Here is a 22,449-nt window from a genome sequence, read left to right as displayed (position 1 = left end):
TCCCTTTGGCCGGGTGATGGAAGCCTGGCCCAGCAGAGAGGGAGTGCAGGGAGGAGTCGATGCAAGGACTGGGGGTCCGGATGCTCTCAACAGAGCCCTCTCCACAACATCGAATGCCGAGGGAGAGCCACTCCCTAATGGATCCGAAAGTCGGCTCCCACTCGGATCCGATGAAGGGATCGGAGCCGGTGCCGAGACCGTCGGATCCGAGGGACCAGTGTGCTCCGACCTGGACGGAGCTGAAGGCACACTGAATCCCCCGGATCCGAAGCTCGGACCACGGCTCCGAGAGGTCGGATCCGACAGACTCGAGGGTAGGGTCAGATCCGAAGTACCAAGTACTGTCGGCGCCGACCCACCCCCGGCTCCAAGGCTGCTCGGCTCGGCGCTCGAACCCGGTAGTGGGTCGGAGAAGGAGCAATTGGGTGGAAAAAAGGTGTCGAGCTCCCCTGAGGGGGCAAGAGCACTCCCATCTGCAGCTGGGCCTGGATGAACCTTCGCATCATCCGGTCCAAGTCTGCATCAGATAAACTAAATGTAGGTCTCGAAGAGGCCACCGAGGCAGGCCTGGAGTGCCGCCTCGATGACCTCGACGGAGATTGGGTCTCTTCCTCCTCGGGCCCCGGGGAGAAAGAAGGGGATCGGAGCCGAGGAGGAGGAGGAGACCTAGAAGCAATGGAGGGAGAAGCCCGCTTAGCTGGCGGGGCCGAAACGGAGGTCTCGGCCCGCCACTTGTGGTGCTTCTCCCTCCATTTCTCCCTCCTGGCCTCCCTGTCCTCCAACACTTTAGCGGGAGTTTGAGTCCCAGTCGGAGGCAGGGGGGCAGGAGTGGCAACCATCACAGGCTGTGATGGAGCCACAGGAGTAGTAGAGGAAGCGGAGGCCGAAGCCAAATCCGGGGGTAGAAGTCCCGCCAGGACCAGCTTCGACCTCCGCTCTTTCAGTGCCCTGGGGTTGAACGCTGCACAGATAGTACAGCCCGAGGTGAGGCGTTCAACCCCAAGGCACCGAACGCACCGAGTGTGGCCATCAGCCGGGGAGAGCTTATGGCCACACTCGGTACATTTAGAAAATGTGGCTTTTGGGGCCTCAGCCATTCCCTTTTTTTTTTTTTTATTAAATAAAGAAAAGAAAAACAACTACACACACACACACACACAGGCCCCAAAAGCACACAACAAACACTCACACACTAGCGACCAGCGAAGGGAGGGTATTAAATAAACAAAAAATAGGGAACCTAACTCAGACACACTTTATAAAAGTTAATTTAAACAATAAAAGAGTTTTCTGAAGAAAAAAGTTTAACTTTTTAGTCAGTTATCTGGAGCTCAAGAAAAAGGATCCTGCCATCACAAGCGCGGCAAACTAGATCTGAGGTCATGGAGGGTTAGCAGGGGATTATGGGTGAAGGGAGGGGCTAGGAGCTCGGATCCATTAGCTTGAAACAAGTTGCCGGCTTGGATCCGATATCGGATCCGTAACCCACAGGTTGCACACAAGTGAACATTCCTACTTCAGATCAATGGTTTACACAACGCTGTCTCCTACTTAACCCAAAAAAAACTAAACTCCTCCTTTTCACACCTACCAGTAAATCCCCCCAAATAGACTTTACAATAATATCTAAAAATGGCACACCTATATCCCAAGATCTTACTACCAAACTGCTAGGCATCACCATTGATAACAACCTTAACTTCGACACCCATATCAGCAACACCTTGAAAACTATTAATAAAAAAATAGGCTCTCTTTACAGAATCAAATCCTACCTCACTCCAGCAACTAGAATAACTATTGCCCACTCCCACCTAATCTCTTCCCTTCTCTATGCCTCACCCATATTTACTAACCTGTCAAAAAATAATCTTATGAAATTAGAAAACTCCTACAATAGCATAGCCAGGTTTGCTACAGGTAACCCTTTCAGAACCCACCACTGTATTAATCTAAAGCAACTAGGCTGGCTTGAATTTCAGCAGCTGAAAATTAATCAACTAGCCATCGCCCATAAAATACTGGATCAACCTGTCAAAACACCTATTCTATCTACTCTTATTTACCCTTACCATAACCTGAAGTCTCTAAGATCCACACACAAACTTCTTGTAAATATTGACAAAGCAAACAACAAGGCTGGAGATTCCCTCTTCTCTAATACTGTCGGAAAAAACTGGAACCTACTTCCCTCTGAACTATCTACAATTCATTCCACAACTTTTTTTAAAAAGAAACTTAAGCTCTTCCTCAAAACACAGTGGTTGTGCCCCTGTACTAATCCTGACTATCTAGCTCTTGATACATGACTCAATCCTTACCTTCATAACCCTGCATTTACTTCATCTTCACATCTAATGATCTATTTCTCCATCATATTATTAATTACTACTATATAAAAAAAATATATATATATATATATTGCACATGTTCTACTACTAGATGTATTGCATAACTGCTACTTCTTCTTACTTTCCTTTATCTACACTTACTGTACATTATGCTTTTATTCTTTCTGAATGTCTACTTGTAACAGTACTTGTACTAATCAAGTCTAATATACTGCATTTTTATACTTTATTAATATGTGACCAGTTAAATTTTTTTTTCTTTATCTTTTTTTCTCTTTTACTGTAAATGTATTTCCATTTTAAACATGTATTTCTTTGATATGAATTTATTTTAACTGTTTGGAGCTCATCTCCCCGGTCCTCTACTGAAAATGGACATATATCCAGCTAGACTCGCCCGGTCAACAAATGTAAAATAAAAATAAATATTAAGCAACGTTAACTGCAAAAAAGGAATTTGAATAGGACACAAAACAGCCGTCACATCCCCAGTCATTAGAAACATATATTAATGCAGTTTTATCTGAAGATTACAATTACAAATCTATTAGTTCAGTATTACTAATGCATAAACATGTCGAGATATCACAGACTAACTACAATTGGCATTAGTGACTCTGCATTTTATAAGTGAAAGTACAAGTGTTTACAACTAAAGACAATTGCAGGTATTCAGAGCTTCACTTACTAAGCTCACATGCATCACCTTTAACGTGTGTTTTTGCCTTGCTGATAGTTCAACTCAGGAAAACACTTCAATACTATGTATTTTCTGATAACCTAGACAATCTGCTAGATTCAAAAACAATTTATACTTGTGGCAAGTCTAAACACAGGAGGTTTCAAGAAACTGTTACTGCTCTTTTTCCGTTAAAGCATGCTAAATAAGTGCATGCAGGTCTTTGTGGGTAGTCCTATTACTATAGCAGATTCCAAAATAATCTGAAGAATCATAGCACTAAATATCAAGTATTTGTAAAATAGTGGAGCACTCCTTCAGAGATGCAAATGCACTCCTCTCTTAAAACTATTTTGAAAAGCACTTGCATTAGTAAAGGATGGCCACAGTGCTGGCAAGAGAGTTTTGAGAATGAAGAAGACATTTCACACTCTATTGTATGGGTGCATGTGGGTGGCAGCCTAAAGTCCTTTGTAATGAACATGAATGCACATTATTGCCCACTGTCATTGAATCTCCCTCACCAATTTCAGAAAGAACTCATATTAGTAAGGAATGTCTACAATACAGGCAAGCACGTTTCTTTAGGCTGAAGAAGACATCTCCACACTATGTGGTGGTGGTACTGCTTTTGCAATGAACATTACTGACAGAGGGAGGCAACAGCCTGAAAGAGGTCAATGCTAGATAAATAACCCTGGCAAGGCAACTAAAATTACACAAAAAAGTAGGGGAGAGGAAGAGAGGGAGCAGCTACTGCAGCACTAATCTATTCAAGCATCTACTGTAATGGTAACTTTACTTACACAACCACACTATGTTCATCAATAGACCGCTGCTACACTAACCTTAGCTGTATAGGTAGAATACCATAGCTTAAAATGTTTGGGGTGAGGAGGAAGGATGACGGCCCAGAAACCCCTGTAGAATGGTTCTAACAAAGTCCGTTCTAGACATGGAAAAGTCTAGTTTGTAGTGCTTTGTAAAAGTATGTACAGAGGACCAAGTTGCTGCTGTAGAACATAGTTCACCCTTTCCCAAAAAGCCAATGAAGAAGCCAAGGCCTCAGTAGAATGTGCCTTGAACCTGCCTGGAATGGACTTATGTTGAGAATAACAAAAGAAACAAGCATGAGGCAACCATTTAGAAATTCCATGCTTTGACACAGACTGTCATTTTTTTCTTACCCTCATAAGAAATGAATGGCTGATCAGAATTTCTAAAGGTTTTAGTTCTGCCATATCCAAGTCGTCTGTGGACATCCAAAGTATGAAGAATCCTCATTTTTAGGTTCTGGAAAGAAGACAGCGAGATGGATAGCTTGGCTCAAGGCTGACTTGAACACTACTTTAGCATAAAGGAAGGATTCATTCTCAAAATACCCTATCTTTGTGGAAAAAGAAAAGGTTGACCCACCATAACATTTTGCAACTCAGACGATCGTCTTGCAGAAAAATCCACAAAAGCACCAGACTCCAAACGCAGCAGTACTCCCAAAGTTTTTTAAAAAGTACTGACAAGTACTACAATTTAAAGTTGCACACGAACAAAACAGAACTTTGAAAACAGATCATACCTTGCGCTTGAATCGACAGAATACGGTTAGACTAATGTAATTATTTAAAATCATAAGCTACACGTGTGAATAAGAATTTATTATTATGTATTAAGCCCGACCATGAAAATTGATTTTTTAAAAAAACAATGTGATGACCGCAAATAATTGAACAATAGTTTTAATTATACTGCGGTGAACATTAAGAAGGATCTACTAAAAGGAAGATATCGCTTATAATACATTAAGCGTAACACTAGTAGCTGACTTAACTGTGAAGAACGAACAAAATCTGAACATATATATATATATATATATATATATATATATATATATATATATATATATATATATAAAGATAAAAATAAAAACTTGCTCATTAGAAAATTGGCATGACAAGCGCAAACAACTGAGTCTGTTTACCAGCTACTTTGCGGGGAATATTAAGATATTTTATCATGATTAGATTACATTAAGATGATTAATTTGGGAAGTATGGACCAAACTTGATTACAAACAAATAAAAATTGACCTCTTAGAAACAAGGTATGAAGACTGCAAACAACCGAGTATTTTTACTAGTTACATTGCGGACTACATTATAACGTATTTATTAAAAGGAAGACACTGTTCACAATATAGACACTGTTCACAATATAATACACAATATAATAGGTGAAACACCAATGGTTGACTTAACTGTAAACTGCGAACAATAAGATATAAAGTATTTTTTATTTTGTAGGAAAGGGCTAAGAACATTGTGGGGGTTAACATTATGTATTTTAAATAACTTAGTGCATTTTTGTTTGCTTTACATTTGATTTGTGATGACCTGAGCATAACCGAATACTCCTTTAAAACTTTTAAACTTGGCTAAAGGGAACTGATAGGTCATTGTTAGCAGGTGAAGTAATTTAAATGACACTCTAACATTGCATTTCTTTGTCTGAAGAAGTCTGGATAAGATCCAGACGAAAAGCGCTCAACACAAATCTGTTTTCAGAGTTCTGTTTTGTTCGTGTGCAACTTTAAATTGTAGTACTTTGTCAGTACTTTTTATACAATCTATGTGGCATTTTATGTTAAAATAAAAACTTTGGGAGTACTGCTGCATTTGGAGTCTGGTGTTTTTGTGGATTTTCCTAGTTTGGTTTTTGTTTATTGGTGCTTGTTCGCGATCTTCTTGCAGAAGTCAGAGCAGTCAGCAACACTGTTTTCCATGTTAAGAGTCTCAAATCAGCCTGATAAGCTGGTTCAAATGGAACAAGAGTTAATTTTTTTAAAACAAAATTAAGATCCCAAGGAGGAGACATCCGTTTTCTAGATGGACAGGTATGCAAAACCCTCTTCAAAAACATCTGGACATAGGGATGAACTGAAAGAGGGGGATCCATGGGCAGACGTGCTGAAATGGCCAACAGATGAACCTTGACATTGGAGTAACAAAGGCAAGAGGATAATAACTCACAAAAATAATGCAGACCCAGAGTAATACTAGCCTAATAAGGGTCTTGGTTTTTTAATGTGGTACCAACTATCTTGGTACCAACTATCTTTCTTCCTTTCGATAATATATAATTTCTTAATAGTAGATTTCTTTGCCTCCGTTAATACCTGTTGCACTTCCTCAGAATATAGGTGCTGAAGAGGTATTAAAACTATAAGCTAGGCAGTTAGATGAAGTTGTTGCAAGCTGGGGTATATTAAACTACCCACTTTGTATGAGTAGGTCCAGTCTGTGAGGAAGCTTTTGCAATTGCCCTTGGCCATTTCCAAGAGAAGGAAGATCCACTGCTGTCTGGGCCAGATGAAAGTCACTACTATGATTTTTGGGAGAGTCCTTCTGAATGTTCAGAATGTCCTTGGATATCAGTGGAAAGGCATATAAGAACAATGTATCTGTTTTTCATGCCTGCTTGCAAGAAGTCCTGGAGCAGAGTTTTGCTAGTAGTGTGTTGTGAATGTAGGTGAAGAGATCTACCTGAGGTGTTTCCCACAAATGGGTAAAATCCTGGAATTCGATTTCCATTGGTGAGGGGTCTGTTCAGCATGTCTGCCACAATGTTTTGTTCATGGTTAATCTGTACAGAAGATATGACCTGGACCCCCCCCCCCGTTTATGTATCACATCACTGTGATCTTGTCTGTAATTGTGTGTAGAGGTTCAGAGGACTACAGATGGCAGAGTAGAGAGTGTTTATAACTCCCAGCAATTATTTCATGTTTATGTGTTTTGCAAAGACACTGCACTTTTGTCCAATAAGACACAGCTCCACAAACAAAGTATTAGGAATCTGTTGTTACAGACTGTATTGGAGCTTGAAGATCGAATGGGATACCTGGACTCAGATAAAACTGGTCTCTCCACCAAAGCAGTTCCCGTCTTACAATCCCAAAACAGGAATTTGAAACAGGGGGTGATGATGTTGGGAAGATACAGATTTTCAGTACCACTGAATTTTTCTCATGTGGAGTCTAGCTGCAGGAATCATGAGAATCATAGATGGCACAAATCCTTGAATCCTGAGAAATTCCCTTGCTGAAGCTCTGAACCAAGTGGAAATCTCAGAAAAAGATCTACTTTTTCTTGTGGATAAAAGCTCTTTTAACTGAACTATCCAAACGTTGGGAAAACAATCTTGTGTAAAGGAGTCAAACAATACTTTTAAAAAAGTCTGTGAAGGAGATGTTATACAAGTGAGATTTTCCTGATATTTTGCAATAGCTCTACAAAGATAAGCAAACGATCTACAAAAGGAAAAATGTTATCACCCTGCAGTCTATAATAGGTTATCACAGGAGCTAGATGTTTTATAAACACTCTTGGAGCAGCGAAAAACCCAAAGGGTAACACAGAGAGCTGAAAGTGCAATCCAAGTACAGAAAAACACAAAAAAAGTTTAAAATCTGTTGCTATAGGAATACGATAAGCATCCTTTAAATTTAGAGTTACCAAAAAACTGAAAGGGTGAATGAGAGAACAGATTGTGAGGAGTTAGCAGTTTGAACTTTGGAACTTTCACAAGGTGATTGAGAGACAAAATTTATCTATGACTGTTCTCCATAAGGCTTCTTTCATACTTTGGTACCAGAAACATTCCTGAATAAAAACAGTTCCCCCATCAGGAAAACAGGAACATGTTCCATTATTCCCAAAGTCAGATCTTGCTGAATGACAAGAAGGGGAAAAATAAGTTTGATCTGGTGGATGAGGAGGAATCCCTGAAAAGCAGGAAGAGATTCCCACTGCCATCTGTACCCACAACATATTGCTCTCAAATCAATTTGGAATTATTTCTTGCCAAAGAGAGATTTTGGGAAAAACAAAGGAATGTCAAGGATGGGAATGTAGAAGGATCACAACTTGTAGAAAGTCATTATGACTTGTTGAACTGTCCTCACTTCTAGGTAGGTCCCCCTTTTTTGGAGCATTCCCGCCATTGTTTTTTTGTACATCTGATTGTTAAAAGTTGGCTGAGTCTGCTTATTTTGCTTTTTATAAAAGGAACCTCAGTTAAGGATACAAACTTTGAGAAGGAAGGAAGGCTGAAAAATCTAAGTCACCCCTTGAATCAGTTTCCCTGTCTTGTTACAATTTTTCAGGACGTCAACAACAGGTAGTCCAAATACAACCTCCCTATCAAGGAAATAATTCATAATTTTATCTAGGACATCTTTAGGAAAATTTTAAGGATGCAGCCATGTAAACCATCTCATAACTGCCCCAGTAGCTGCTGTTCTGGAAGAGCAGAAGAGTTATAAGCACACTTCAAAGAATGTTTGGTTACTTCAGAACAGAAGTAACGAAGAATATTTAGAGAATATTTGCCTCCAGATGAAGGAAAAGTGGCTGTAATGTTCCTTACAGTCTCAAAAGAAGCAAACAAAAACTAACATTTGAGCCTGACAATTGAGAATCCTAAAAAGAAGAGTGGCAGAGGAATATGCTCTTTTCCCAAACCTATGAAAAGCTTTTCCATCCTTGACAGAAGGGGAAGGATTAGCATTTACTAAATGGTTAGCTGCAGAAGAATTTGAAATCATTGCAAGATCAGATCTGGGATTAGAAGATAAGTTGCGAGTCTGAAGGAACTTTATACAATCTACTTGCCTTCTTAGGGGCTGCAGGCTGGCTGACAGACATGTTGCAGGTTGTAATAAAACGTATAATCCAACTTTGGACAAACAAGAGTAGAACGATGAAATTCCAGTTGTAATAATCAGAACATTTTTCAAAGAAAACTACTATTCATTATGTTCCCACTGAAACAACTGGTTCATCCTAGACATGGTTTCAGAAAAAGAAAATTACTCCAAAGAGAAAATCCATCCTCAGAATCACTAGTTGCCTGAGGAGAAAAATAAAAACAGAATTTGTTCCCAAGCAATCAATTCCCTGTTCATCACACTGCCAATTTTCTTATTCCTTGTTTTCTTACAGTAAATCCAGAAAGAGAATAGTTAACAGCCTGAGCTAAACTCAATAAATCTTCCCTGCCTAAAGTAAGACAGACAAAAGAAGGTAAAGATTTACCCTTTCTGCATGTTTTCGAAAGGATTCTCTATAGAAGCAGAATGACTCATGTCAGGGTCATCACCACTGCAGCAGCCATCATAGACCAGCAAGGCAGAGAGGCATTCCCATCTTCTTCCTATGAGACTGACAAGTGTGGTTTACCCATGCTTGGTAAGAACATGCCAACAGCCACGGAGGATGTCTCTAACACCTATCCAGGTTGGCTTAAGTGACTACACTAGAGGAAACTAAGGAAGGGATGAGTGGTCTGAGGAACTAGAAATGTCTACTGTAGGGTCATCTATCTGTGATTGAGACAAAGTAGTAGCCTGCTGAAGAGGCAAAGACTGCCTGGAAATGATGTTCTTCTTTCTGGCCAGAGGAAGGCAGAACCAAAGAAATGGTAGGTTATTCCATGGTAAAACTGTAAATGAAATCCAAAACCCAGGCAATGACGACAACAGTAGTTTGTAAATGGCACGTTAAAAAAAAATAAATAAATTCATCAGAACACATACCATAACAAGCAGAACACATACTTGCTCCAACCCCTGACATTATGAATAAAAAGAGAGAGTAAACCCTGGAAAAAACAAAAAACAGAAAGTATTACATATTTATATCTACGCCTGGATAACAGAGCATACTGGTGTTTGGATGGTTCCGTGGTCACCACTTGGGGTATTTATTTAGTGTTTGGTTTATTACTATATTTAAACAAAGGGTTACCAGTGTGTAAAAAAGTGCTTTTTGCATGATGCCCTTTCTCAGATCCATCTTTAACAAAGTACATACAGTAGTAAAATCAGATTACATATTAAGAATGGTGAATATAAAAGGTTTAATAATGGGTGAATAATTATGTAGAATGAATCTTGTTTCAAGATTGAAGTGCCTGCTTTTTTAACACTTGTAAAAACTTAGGGAAGTAAAGTTTAGTAAAATTAATTAATGTTTTAGCTCTTAATTTGACATTATTAGTGAGTGTCTATGCTAGTGACCAGCTTGATGTAGCATATGGAGGTCTGGGTCTTACGTGTCCTGATTCTAGTATGGTGACTTTACTGTTAAACATGTTACGAAAATTAGTAAGCATGAAACATGCTTTAAAAACATTACATACAATAGACTCAAAATGACCTAAAAACATGATAAAAACATACAACATAAAAATAACAGTAGCTTTTACGATTAAGTTTCCTTAAGTTCAACATGATTTTAATGGAACATATGGTGCTTAGTCATGGTTTTTTGAAAGCATGACGTCGAAGTTGCCAAACATGTTCTCTCTTTTTCTAAAAAACATTTAGGTTGCTGTGGAGGGATTCTTATTCCACTATTTCCATCACATGAAATGCAAAATGTGTGTGGTTTGGAAAATCAAGGTTGTGTTTGGCTAATGGATTCATAACAATTTTTAATTTACTGTTCGGAATATGGTGTGCCATTTGGATTTTTAGGTGGTTGAGTAACAGTTTCTATGTAGGAAAAACTAAATGTACATTGTGCTCTGTAAATGACCACTTCAGTATTGCAATCACTTTTAAAAGAACTGTAATTTTTTTTTTTTTTACTGTTAGGACAATTTAAAGATTTTTTTCCACTTATCAGCTCACAATATGTGATAGAGAGAGTGAAGTATAGGAGAAATAGGTGATATGCCATTATCATTTAGAATATCCTACACTCAAGTGTCCTGATCACTTCTCATTTTGTCATTTGTTCATCACTGCTGCATTACAGTTATTTGGTTCTCAGAATGCCTCTGCAGTCTCCATCCCTGATGTCATATATGACATTTGTGAAGATGTCCACTTCTGATTCCCATCCTACTCTGTCAGGAGTACTCTGACAGATGTCTGCATGTACCATGCTTACCTAATGAGCCTCCTTAATTCCTTAATGTAGAACATTACAAAATCTTATTAGACAGCAGCTCCACAGTGGGATGGGTTAGGCAAAGTTTCATGGAACTACCACTTTGCAGAGTACATATTCATGTATATTTGGAGGGTGGGGTCACTGCTAGCTGCTTCGGAAGCAACCTCCTCTTTTGGACAAGGCCTCTGTAACACTGCCCCAAAGTTTTATGAAATCCAGCTATTTTTGATTTTTTACAACATTCATATTTAAGAACTTTGTAATGCACTGACCATCCTGCTGTCTAAAATTAGCAGTTATAAACTTTGGAATACATTAATCAAAGAATAAAATAACATTTTAGATATGCAGATGTTTTTGTATTTTTATCCTCTAAATGGAAATGCACTTAAAATAAAGCACTGAAACATGCTATACAGCTTTAAATTCTAAATATTACTCAGCATCCCACAGCCTAGAATATGCAGTTGCAAAGTGCAGTGCCCATCAATGTCACACATTAAATTAGTGCAATTATACAATGGATCTTTAATTCCATACATAGATCCTACTGTGTATCTAGTGATATCATTGCAGTTATAAGAGGTGAACTGTTAGTGGCAGCACTTTGAGTCTAAGGTTCAATGAAAATGTTTTAATTTTGACTAAATATAACATCAGCCTTTTATCCAAGTTTTAACGAAAATAAAGGTGTGTTTGTGTGTGTGTCTGTGTGTATGGATCCCCTTCAGAAGCTTGACGTTTCCAAACTTTGAACTTCAAACAGCTGAGACCATAAGATTGAAGTTTTGAAACTTTGAACATTTTGAATGGAGATCGCTGTACAGCATGGAACGGGATAGTAGTGCAATCTCGGAGTTAGTATATTTCTTTAGCAAGGGGTATGGGAGGTGCAGGTGCCCCCCCCCCCCCCCACAAAAACGTAAATACAGTTTTTTTTTTTGTTTTGGAAGTTTCAAAACTTTTATCTTCTGGTCTCGGCCATTTGAAGTTCGAAATTTTGAAACTTTGAGCTTTAGAAGCACATCCATATGTGTGAGTGTATGTATGTGGGCATATATATATATATATATATATATATATATATATATATATATATATATATATGGGTCTACTGCTTTTGGTCGAATTGCATTTGGTTGAAAATGATTTCAGGCAGCCCACTTGTCGAATTCCATTTGGTCAAAAATGGAATATAGCCCCTGCTCCACTGCAGTGCGACCCTGGAGTGAGAATATAAAGTTAGGGGGGTGTGGGGGCACAGCCCCCCACATTTTGCAACTAGTTTTTACTGATGTTATATATTTCAATTTATTTTTAATGGATACACATGTATATAATAGTGCATACATTGCAATTATGTCGGGGGCTATGCCTCCCACACCCCCCCTTTACTGTATATTCTCACTCCAGGGTCGCACTCTACTGGGGCAGGGGCTACATTCCATTTTCGACCAAATGGATTTTCAGTGAAATGCATTTTGGTGAAGTGAACTGCCTGAAATCATTTTCAACCAAATGTAATTCGACCAAAGGCAGAACACCCATATATATATATATATATATATATATGTATATATATATATATATATATATATATATATATATATATATATATATATATTAGGCCTTTACAGGTACAAAGCATGTCCTTCCACATGCATCTCTACTTGTGTGTTGTCCAAGCCTGGCAATACTATCCTGCAGCATTTCATACTGTACTCTCCATTAAAGGTCATTTCACATCAGAAATTTATTCTGCTCCCATCCTGAGATGTGACAATTTTAATCAGCGATTCAAGTCCTAGCTTCTTAATAGCCCCAATGATGCAAATGATATCTGATTAAACAAAGGTTATTGAGCATCACAGACAGATCAAAACCTTGGGCAATGAAGCTGCTTGCGGTCTTCCCACTACTCTGATGTTTTGTTGTGGTGTGTGTGTGTGTGTATATATATATATATATATATATATATATATATATATATATACACACACACACATAGTGCATTCTGGCAGTTAGTATGTTGGTCATCAGGGTCACACAGTGGAACCTCTTTTAATATTCTCTATAAAGATTATTATTGTTATTACTGAATACAAAAATAAAGTGTTACTTCTTCTAGGTTACAGAAGTCTTGAGTAAAAAGCCTAAAATCATAGTTAAATATTGAAATCTTAAAATCCCAAGATGTAAAACAGAAAGGGTAGAAAAAATAAAGCAAAGCGTTACTAAAGGGCACTGCAGTTCTGCACTGTACAAGCATCAAATGCTAGGGGGATCACAAATATTTATTAAAATATTTTAAGAGGGTAAGTTTCCCCATACACGTAAGAGGGGTTTTGCTATAAACTGGCAATACTAACTTTTTGTAATGCCACATAACAAAAATATACTTGAATTTCCAACAAAATCAAGTAATTTCTCTAACACTATGCTCCTTTGGAGTTGGAATAAATCGATATGGAACTGGAGTTTCCCAGGGATCCATACTGGGTCCCCTCCTCTTCAATATATTTATAAACTATTTCTGCCACTCCATCCCTTTCACAAATTTTATCCAATATGCAGATGATTCAACTATTATTTGTTCTGCCACCTCCATCCCTACATTCCTAAAGCTTACACAAGACGCGTTCTCGACCACCAAACAATGGATGAAAAAAAATCACCTAGCACTCAATGCCTCTAAAACCAAATTAATGGTATTTACTCAGTCTAAAGCCACCTCTTTCAATGTTAGTCCATTCTCTATCACTAGCCATAATACATCTCTCGAATTGGTATCAGAGGCCAAATTACTAGGGGTCCAAATTGAAAATCAGCTTAAATTCAACTCCCACCTACAACTAAATATCAACAAAACCCACCAAAAACTTGGCATGCTCTACCGACAAAATCGTTACCTCACCCCCTCTACTAAATTCACTCTCTCTACCACATTTCTCATCCCCTCCTTCCTCTATAGAGCCCCACTCCTAACGAACCTAAAATCTTCCCTTAAAACACAACTCTCCTCTTGCTACCACAAAAGTGCCAAGTTCGCTACCAGCCATAAGTCCTCCACCCACCACTGTACATCTCTCCACAAACTAAAATGGCTAGAACTATCTAATCATCTCACCTATACACAACTTACTCTTGCACACAAGCTCATTTTCAACCCCTCCCTTTGTCCCTCCATTTCCTCTGCTTTTAAAATGCACCTCCCTGATAGTAGGGATGTCACCTTTTCAAATGCCCAAAGTGGGACATTTTTGGTACAAACTTCAGATTTTGCAAGCCAAAACCTACCCACAGCCAGTACAAATGATAGAACTTCACTTCTTTGCCTAAATAAAAGCTTATTCTTGTAGCATTTTAGTTGCTTACTATGTTTCGTATAACATTTCGGTGTTTCAGATACAGAATAACTGTTGTATGCAACTATTACATAAAATATAGGAAATAATTTTGTCCTAAAATCTCAGGACATTTACCATTTTTACAATTTTTTTGCAGGATACAACTGCCCAAAGAGGGACTGTCCCTCGCAAAGTGGGACAGGTGGTAAGCCAGACTACTAAGATCTAAAAAACAAAACCTAATAGAATTGTATAAACCAACTCGTCCCCCAGGTAAAAATCTCCTATCCCATGGTCTTGCACTTCTCTGGAACTTCCTTCCAACATCCATCCGTACCACCTCAAACTGCTTTTCATTCAAATAATCTCTTCATTCACATCTAATATCCCAGTGGGAATGCTCCTGCTCCCACCCCACATAATCTCCTCCCCTCTTTATACTAGCAACATCCATTTCACTTACTCTCCTTACTCATACATCCTGCTCTTGCATGTACTAAGCTATTTACAATGAATATATTAGAATGCACCTCTTAACTGCAAGGTTCCTTAAGATGTAATGGCTTCTCAGTATTCATATTGTAATGTTTTTCACTAGTTTTTAGTATTTGTAATGATTATAACCTAAAACCTTACTGTAATCTTGTTTGTTTTTGGAGCTTTTCTCCCCAGGACATTGAAAATGGGTTCATCTTGGCCCAATGGACTATCCTGGTAAACTAACTACAAATAAAATAAATAAATACGGAAAAGGGTGTGGCTGTTAAATGGGAATATTGTGAGTGCTTGCTTCTCAAAAAATGAGAAATGCAAACTTTCTCCTTCAGCGTCTTCGCATACTACTTTAGTAAGGTGATACTGCATGGATTTTTATAAGAATTCTCTTACTGTAAGTGTTTACTTTTAAAGTTATTTAACAGCAGAAGGAACACATGTAAACAATTTTCATAATGAAAGTTGATTGCACATTGAATTTATTGTTAGCTGACTGCTAGCATTTCTGCCTATTTATATTCTTCTCATACTTTGGTCTACATGGTGTGATTGCAAAAGTACTAACAAACACTGTTCATGTAATGACTGCAAAAGTACTAACAAACACTGCACATGTTACAGCTATTACAAATCGGACATAACCGAACTGTGTAATAACTATAAAACCCCCTAAAAAGCTAAAAGCAATGTGCCCACTTTTTTTTCAATACTTATCTGCATTACTCTTTCACCTAAAATGAGACAAAGTTAATGCTATGGCCTACTAATGAACTGAATTCAGTACTTACGGGTTTGAGTCACTGAGCATCCATTTGCATAGTGAACCACTATGCCAATCATTTAACCAGTGTTCGTGGAATGTCTCCATACAAGCTATTTTTGCCTGGCATGTTTATATAGTTAAAAATTAATGCGACAATAACAAAATTATATTTATCAGCATATTTCAATTTCCTGACTCAAAGATAGCCTAGAAAGTTTACTGTCCACACACACACTTTTTGTTGGCCAGACCATTAATTTAACTGTTTGGAAAATTACATAATTACTTACCCCATGCTAATTCTGCATATTTAAAGCTAGTACACAAAGTGATGCTCCTCCTGCCCATCCATTAATATTAATGTCATAAATATGGCTCTATAAATTTAGACTTCCATGTTCAGAAGAAATTTTTTAATTATTTTATTTAAAATAATGTGAAAAGACCTTTGTTTTTTGCATACAAAAGTGTTCACATGCCCAAAGAGGCATGATAACACTTTTTATATGCAAAAAGCAAATGTTTTGTGCCTTTAAAAATAATATTTAAAACAAAGTGAAAATCAACATAATGTTAAAATAGCAATAACTTCTAAATGGCAAACAGTTAATGGATAAATTACATCATGAGGGACATACAATTCAACCACATTACTTAGCATTTGATACAGTATTACCATTACCTGCATCTAATTGAAATGTATTTGTCTCTTGAGGGATGTAAACATTCTTTAATCCTTTTACTTCTGTGAACAGTTATTCTAGATTGTAGAATTCTCCATCATAAAGTCATTCTAGACGAATTCTGTGATATATGATTTTTAATACAGCAATACTACAAATGCTGACATTTACTAACTACTCACATGTTAAACAAATTGTACATTTTACAACATAAAACTGAGCAAATATGCCACATTAATATCTGAGAAATTTGAAGCATCAAGTAATGGCAGAATATGGCTTTAGCTTTCACAAAACAGAACAAAGAAAACAAAGAAAGGGCAGACAATACAGTACCTCCATGGTCTGAGACTGGTGCATGGCTTTGATTGCATTCTGTGCCATTGACCTTGAAGAGAATGTGACAAACGCACAGCCTGTGGGAGACAAGGGGACAGGGAGCAGGAAAGACAAAAAAACAACAAGACAAAAGGGTTGGACACTTGTTAAACCAACACAATCTACGAGAACGGCCACAAGACGACACTGTTCTCAGTAGTACATGAAAATAATAACATCTGTAAATTACTGGTTGAGGCTGTTGACTTTTTTAATCTTAACTTGTTAATGGATATAGATAAAATGTACTTCTTTTTAGACACATGTATTCATAAGCCACCTGGGTTCCAAATGAATACTGCCAATAATGTTACTAAAATAAAAAAATATATATTTGACTTGTAAATAAATTCTAACAAAACAAAAAGACTGTTTCAACAACAACAAATGGAAAGGCGTTTTTTGACTGAACAAGTACACAAATAGAACACCTACAGTAACTTCTGAGGTGGTCATGACTTCATCATAAGGACTGTTCCTTAATGCTGTTGACTTAAAACAAACAGAACTGTGTTGACATTACTGACAACAGACCAAATGTATACCCGTGGTTACTTTACTTTGTAATTCTCCAGACCTGCAAACAGATCCTCTTTGTGCATCAGCAATGGAAAAAAACACCACAATAGTCATATTTTTAGAGTTTAGCTCGTGATTAGTAAAGTTCTTCAGAGTAAAATGTGTAGTTAGTTTTTATACAGTTATGCCACCTCCAATATATTTACATACACAAAAAGTGAAGAACAAAGGACAATTCAGAAAATAGCTACTTATGCAATATACTTTGGGCCAACATGAAGAAATGAACCAAAATTCTGATTAGGAAGGTTTTCTTCCAATTTACGCTGCACTGGTTTTACTGCTTACAGAAAATGGTTAAATAAATAAGTAATGTAAAACTGTCATCCTTCTGAATTTAGGAGATCTGCTCAACAGCAATGTTACACTAAAACCAATAAGTTATGCAAAATCGTCCAACTTCTGAATTTATGAGATCTGCTGGCTACACTAAAACCACTGTAACTCTACATTGTGTTATTATCCTTCTAAATGTGCCAATTTTCTTTTACTCTAACATAATCCAAGTCCAGTTTCATAGAAGTCTGTGCTCCAAGACATTATTAAAGAAAAATAAAATAAAGGGACAATGTTTACACTTGAGGTATTCCTAAACCAAGCACATCAAAAAGTCTCCAAGATAAGCTAAATTACCACATAGTAGCTAAAGCATGAAATCCCACTTCTGTTATCAGAACCGCAACTGCTCCTGTGACCAGTAATGAAAAAAAAAAAAAGCAAATTTCTTAGGAGTGATGTGTATTTACAGAAATCAATGTGCATGACATGAAACATTTATTTTTCTTTGGCATTGGTTTGAATACACATGGCAGGATTAACAAATCACAACTGTAGTTAACAGCTGACTCAACCAAGAGAACCAAGAGAGAGAACGGTGTTTGCCTGGTTATAGTGAGAAAAAAAAAAAAAAAAGGTCAAAGGAAAATCCCTCTGCATACAGCTTCTAGATTACAAAAGAACAGCTTCTAGATTACAAAAGAACCAATCTATTACACATGGACTACTGTGACAACAAAAGTGCAGAAAGAATGTAAATGAATCTCAGCAACTAAATATATTTAAAACAATGATAGCAAACATTTACAAGTTGTAGAGTTTAGCAGTAGGTAAATTATACTGTTTGGAAGTATGAAAATGGGACATCATGATAACATGATGCAGGACTAATGCTCAGGAATAAAAACAGCCTTACACAAAGCGTAGTGTGGGACAAATGTAGGCAAATGATGGGTTAAATAAACTTTTAACTGGCTCAGCAGCATGCATTCAATGCATTTTACAGCTGTAGTGCTAGGCAATCTACACTGAAAGACAGAGGTCCCACTGGTTCTCACTGAGAAACTGTACTATTACCATACACACTGTCATGTTTTACTTTCTCATGAAAATGGAGGAATCTGGAGACGAAAATAATTAGTTGCATAGTGACAAGTAATGGCAGAACATCTTAAATGATCATTTAACAGTACAGACACTTAACACCACCTTCACAGTCAACCTACCCCAAACCTACTAGCGCTCACCGTTTCAATGTTAGCACCATGCTACGCATGTCCACAAAGAGAGCTGTCAGGGACAATGTTTAACCCATCTGCTTAGCACTACAATCAACACAAGCTTAACATTAAAATGTTCAACCTGGCCTTTCCTCCAAATAAATTACTGCTTTTGCATGAAGTTAACAATGTCTGGCTTTACTTCTTTCAGACAGGTACGCCACATGTCAGACGCAAAACGTCAAAGTAATGCTACAGCATCACCATCCATGTTCTTTCTCATTTACATTTATAAAGGTAGGGGCACTTCGGTTTGGCCAACCAGTAAGTAAATATATATCATGCAATGAAAACCAGGGTCTCCCAGAACATCCACTGCAATTTAAAAGCAGTACACATTCCATATTGACAAATCATGGCTGTCCTGTAACAGCAGAATCTAAGTGGAAACATTCTTCCCTATAAACAAGTAGCAGATAGGTGGTATAAATGGATTTAATCAGACTGTTGAAACGGTGTCTAAAGGAAAGCAAACAATGTGGATTTCAGTCACAGAGACCAAGAGTTCCTCCTATTAATGCAAAACTATAAAAAGAGAGAAATTAAACAGATTTAACCTGCAGAGGCTGTGTAACCAGGTAATAGAGTGTAAAGTGAGACCTACTGTCAAAACTGAGGAAAGCTCTACACCCAGGAGGAGGAAGGTACTCAAAGTTAAAAAGCCAAACAAAGCCACTGTTGAGGTATGAGATCCAGCCTATATACTGCTGATTTCTGAGCCGTTCGAGATCAATGTGGACTCCCTGGAGGAGTGCTGCGAGACTAATACTACTAAGACAGACTGGATTTAATAATGACAGAACTGGTTAAAATAAATCAAATGCTCCAGTTCTAGCTCTAAAAAAAGCTAAAGCAAATCCCAAGCTTACCTTCAAATCACTGTGACAAAAGCTAGCTGTTGAGTTTAGAAACATTAAGTAAACACTGAATCCCAAGTGGAAATACTGGAGGCAAAGCTGGTGTATATGAAGACTAAAAACTAGTGGAAGAATATCAGTTTCACAGTGATCCCTGAAAGGACATTTTATGCTGGTAAAGTGCCAGAATTGGGAAGATTCTATGTAAAAGTGCATACATTTTGAAAGGGTCAGTGAGCCTTTCTTACCTCAACTTATTTACTTATTTATTTGCATTTATCGGGATGGTCCAGCTGGGCCAGAAGTAGCCATTTTCAGTGGATTCCCAGGGAGAAAACCTTCACATATAAGACATTTCACATACAATACAGAATTTACATTGATAACATTTAGTACATATTATTGGCAGCTTATACAACTGGTGAAAAAAACAGTACATAAGTAATCATTCTCAAATCAAAGATATTTATTATACAAGCAATACAGAGTATATACATGAGAACATTCCATATGAGTAATTTTCAGCTAGCAAAATTTATATAGGACACTTCATGCAGTGGGTGCAAAGCAGATACAGGAATTAATTAGAGACTAGGTACTTAAACTTTTCATATGTTTAGGAGGTGTAATAGCTGAGCAATAGTCTATATGAGTCCTGTTGCAGGAATCAGCAAAGTCAGTGGATATTGTTGCAGACATAAGTGGTGGTATGATATTAAGGTAGGCTGTGAGAGTACCCGAATGTCTCGCCTGGTTCAATAGTAGGCCTACAAGAGTTAGGAAGAGAAGGAAGTAGACAGGAGGGATCAAAGGTAGGACAATGAGGGCTAGTAGAAGAGGGAATTGGACAGGATGGAGAGGTGAAGTAAAAAGACAGGTGGATGTAAAAGGAGGATGCCAGAAAAATAGAGTGGGAGTGAGAATAGTTGTGATGGTTGAAGTTAGGTTATATGAAATGTGGCATTAGCACATGGGCACACCCAAGATGAGGAGACATGTTGTTTTAGAGATGTCTTGAAGACGGTTACTGAGCAGGTGGATCTAAGTGTTGGGGGAGGGTGTTCTAAAGTTTTGCGAAGGTAAAGGAGTAAAACATCTGGCCAGCTGAAAGTTTGGATTTTTCTACATTTACGAGCAATTAGTTGTTACTTACTTGCATACAAATGTTCTTGTATATGCTGATTAAACCTGAAACATTCATTTTAAAAGAAAACATTTTGTCAAGTTCATAGGAAAATGATAAGCACAATGAGAAATCATATGATCACAATTATTTTCAGGTTACAAAGAAGAAAGTAGAGTTTTAAACAGCAATTAAGACTCTGGAGGTGATCAACGTTGAGATTTAAGTTATTTTACAGCTTAGTATAGTCTTGACTGACTGACTGTTATGTTTTACATGCCAGACAATGCTGGTTAAAGACTACAGCAGTTAACTTAGGACTTAACAGAAAGTCCGAAAGACTTATGGAGCAGCTTTGGGATAAAGGGAACTGAATCCAAGCCGGAAGAAGGAATGTTCACGGAGAAGGATACAGCCATTTCTATCATTCCACAAAACAGTGCTCAAAATGAGAAAAAGCTGGATTATTGCTAACTTTTAACTAAAAGGAAGCTTGAAATTGTTAAAATGCCCCAACCAGGTTATCAATTTTATTTTACAAAAATTGCTTTGGTTTACCCTAAATGGCTGAGAGCCTTAGATAAAATTATCAAGTGAGATATGACTGTGTGTGTGTGTGTGTGTGTGTGTTTAGCACCTCTTAACTATTTGGCTTAACAATTTTAAGCAGGAAGCATGAATTATAAGTATTTTGCATTTGTTTTGGCAACAGTTCTGAGAGATGTCATGTTTAAACTGATTTAAATTGTTTGAAAAAAGTGTGTGCGCGAAGTATCAAGACAATATATTACAAAAAAAAAAGTGCTAGTATGAACATGACAGTAAACCCAGAGAAGTATGGTTGAGGGATGTTGTCTATGTCTATCTCTATAGCTGGAAGGTTTGTCAGCTGAAAAGTGTATTTAGATGGGAAGACCTAAAGTGAATGTATGAATTTTCCTACATGAGAGGAATAGAGCTAGTTAAGTCCTGTTCAGGGCATTCAGAGCTACAGGAGCAAAAATTATGGGCCAGAGGAATCTGCACTGGTAGCGTGTTTTAATCACTTTGGTAGCGTCAGACAGCAACAATGCTTTTAAAACACAAAGATTACTTTGTGTATTACACTACTGTGAAAATTGAAGGGTAATGAATACTACTTTTGTTCTATTTAGATATACAATGTAGAGTTATTCACTTTATTCCTCCTGAGCTGAGGTTAACCAAATGAGCAGAGTTGTACCCACAGTATTCTAAGTAAGCTGGATTCAGGTTTTAGGTGGTACAGTAAAGGTATGTTTTCGATCAGTGATAGGGGTTGAAGGAAGGTTTTCTAGATGTAGCAATTTATGTTAAATATCCTAACACTTGCCACAGTAGTAAGGTGAATGGAATATCATTAATTAATGAATCAAAGCATATTATTCAGAAGAGACAAACTACATCAAAACAAGGTAATACAAAGTAACATACTGGGGAGGTAAGTTGTGTTTTAAGGCTGGATAAAGTAGGTACAAACGATATATCTCCAGGTTTGACTTGGTCAGACCTTATACCATTCTTAACAGACTGGACGTTTTTTAGAAAAGGGTGCATGATTTGGACTGGAGACTGGAACAATACTACGGAACTAGGAGAGATTCAGAGTGACCTGAGTATTCACTATACTAGCCTTAGATCTTTTATTATTTATGAGAGCTTTAT

General features: G+C 37.5%; 1 protein-coding gene across 9 annotated transcripts in view; it reads right to left on the bottom strand.

The window, feature by feature from the left end:
* The window catches only part of CELF2 (CUGBP Elav-like family member 2), a 1,986,852-nt gene that overhangs the window by 506,489 nt on the left and 1,457,914 nt on the right, over positions 1–22,449 (bottom strand). For all 9 annotated transcript variants that reach the window (XM_044088293.1, XM_044088297.1, XM_044088292.1 and 6 more), the window contains exon 6: positions 16,610–16,689. In XM_044088293.1, the coding sequence (XP_043944228.1) occupies positions 16,610–16,689 (80 nt within the window). The remainder of the gene's footprint in view (positions 1–16,609; positions 16,690–22,449) is intronic.

This window comes from Protopterus annectens, chromosome 11.part0 (genome assembly GCF_019279795.1).
Source record: "Protopterus annectens isolate FY-2018-M chromosome 11.part0, PAN1.0, whole genome shotgun sequence".
Lineage (NCBI taxonomy): Eukaryota > Metazoa > Chordata > Ceratodontiformes > Protopteridae > Protopterus > Protopterus annectens.
Note: the sequence above shows the minus strand (reverse complement) of the source record. Positions and strands in the feature narration are given on the sequence as shown.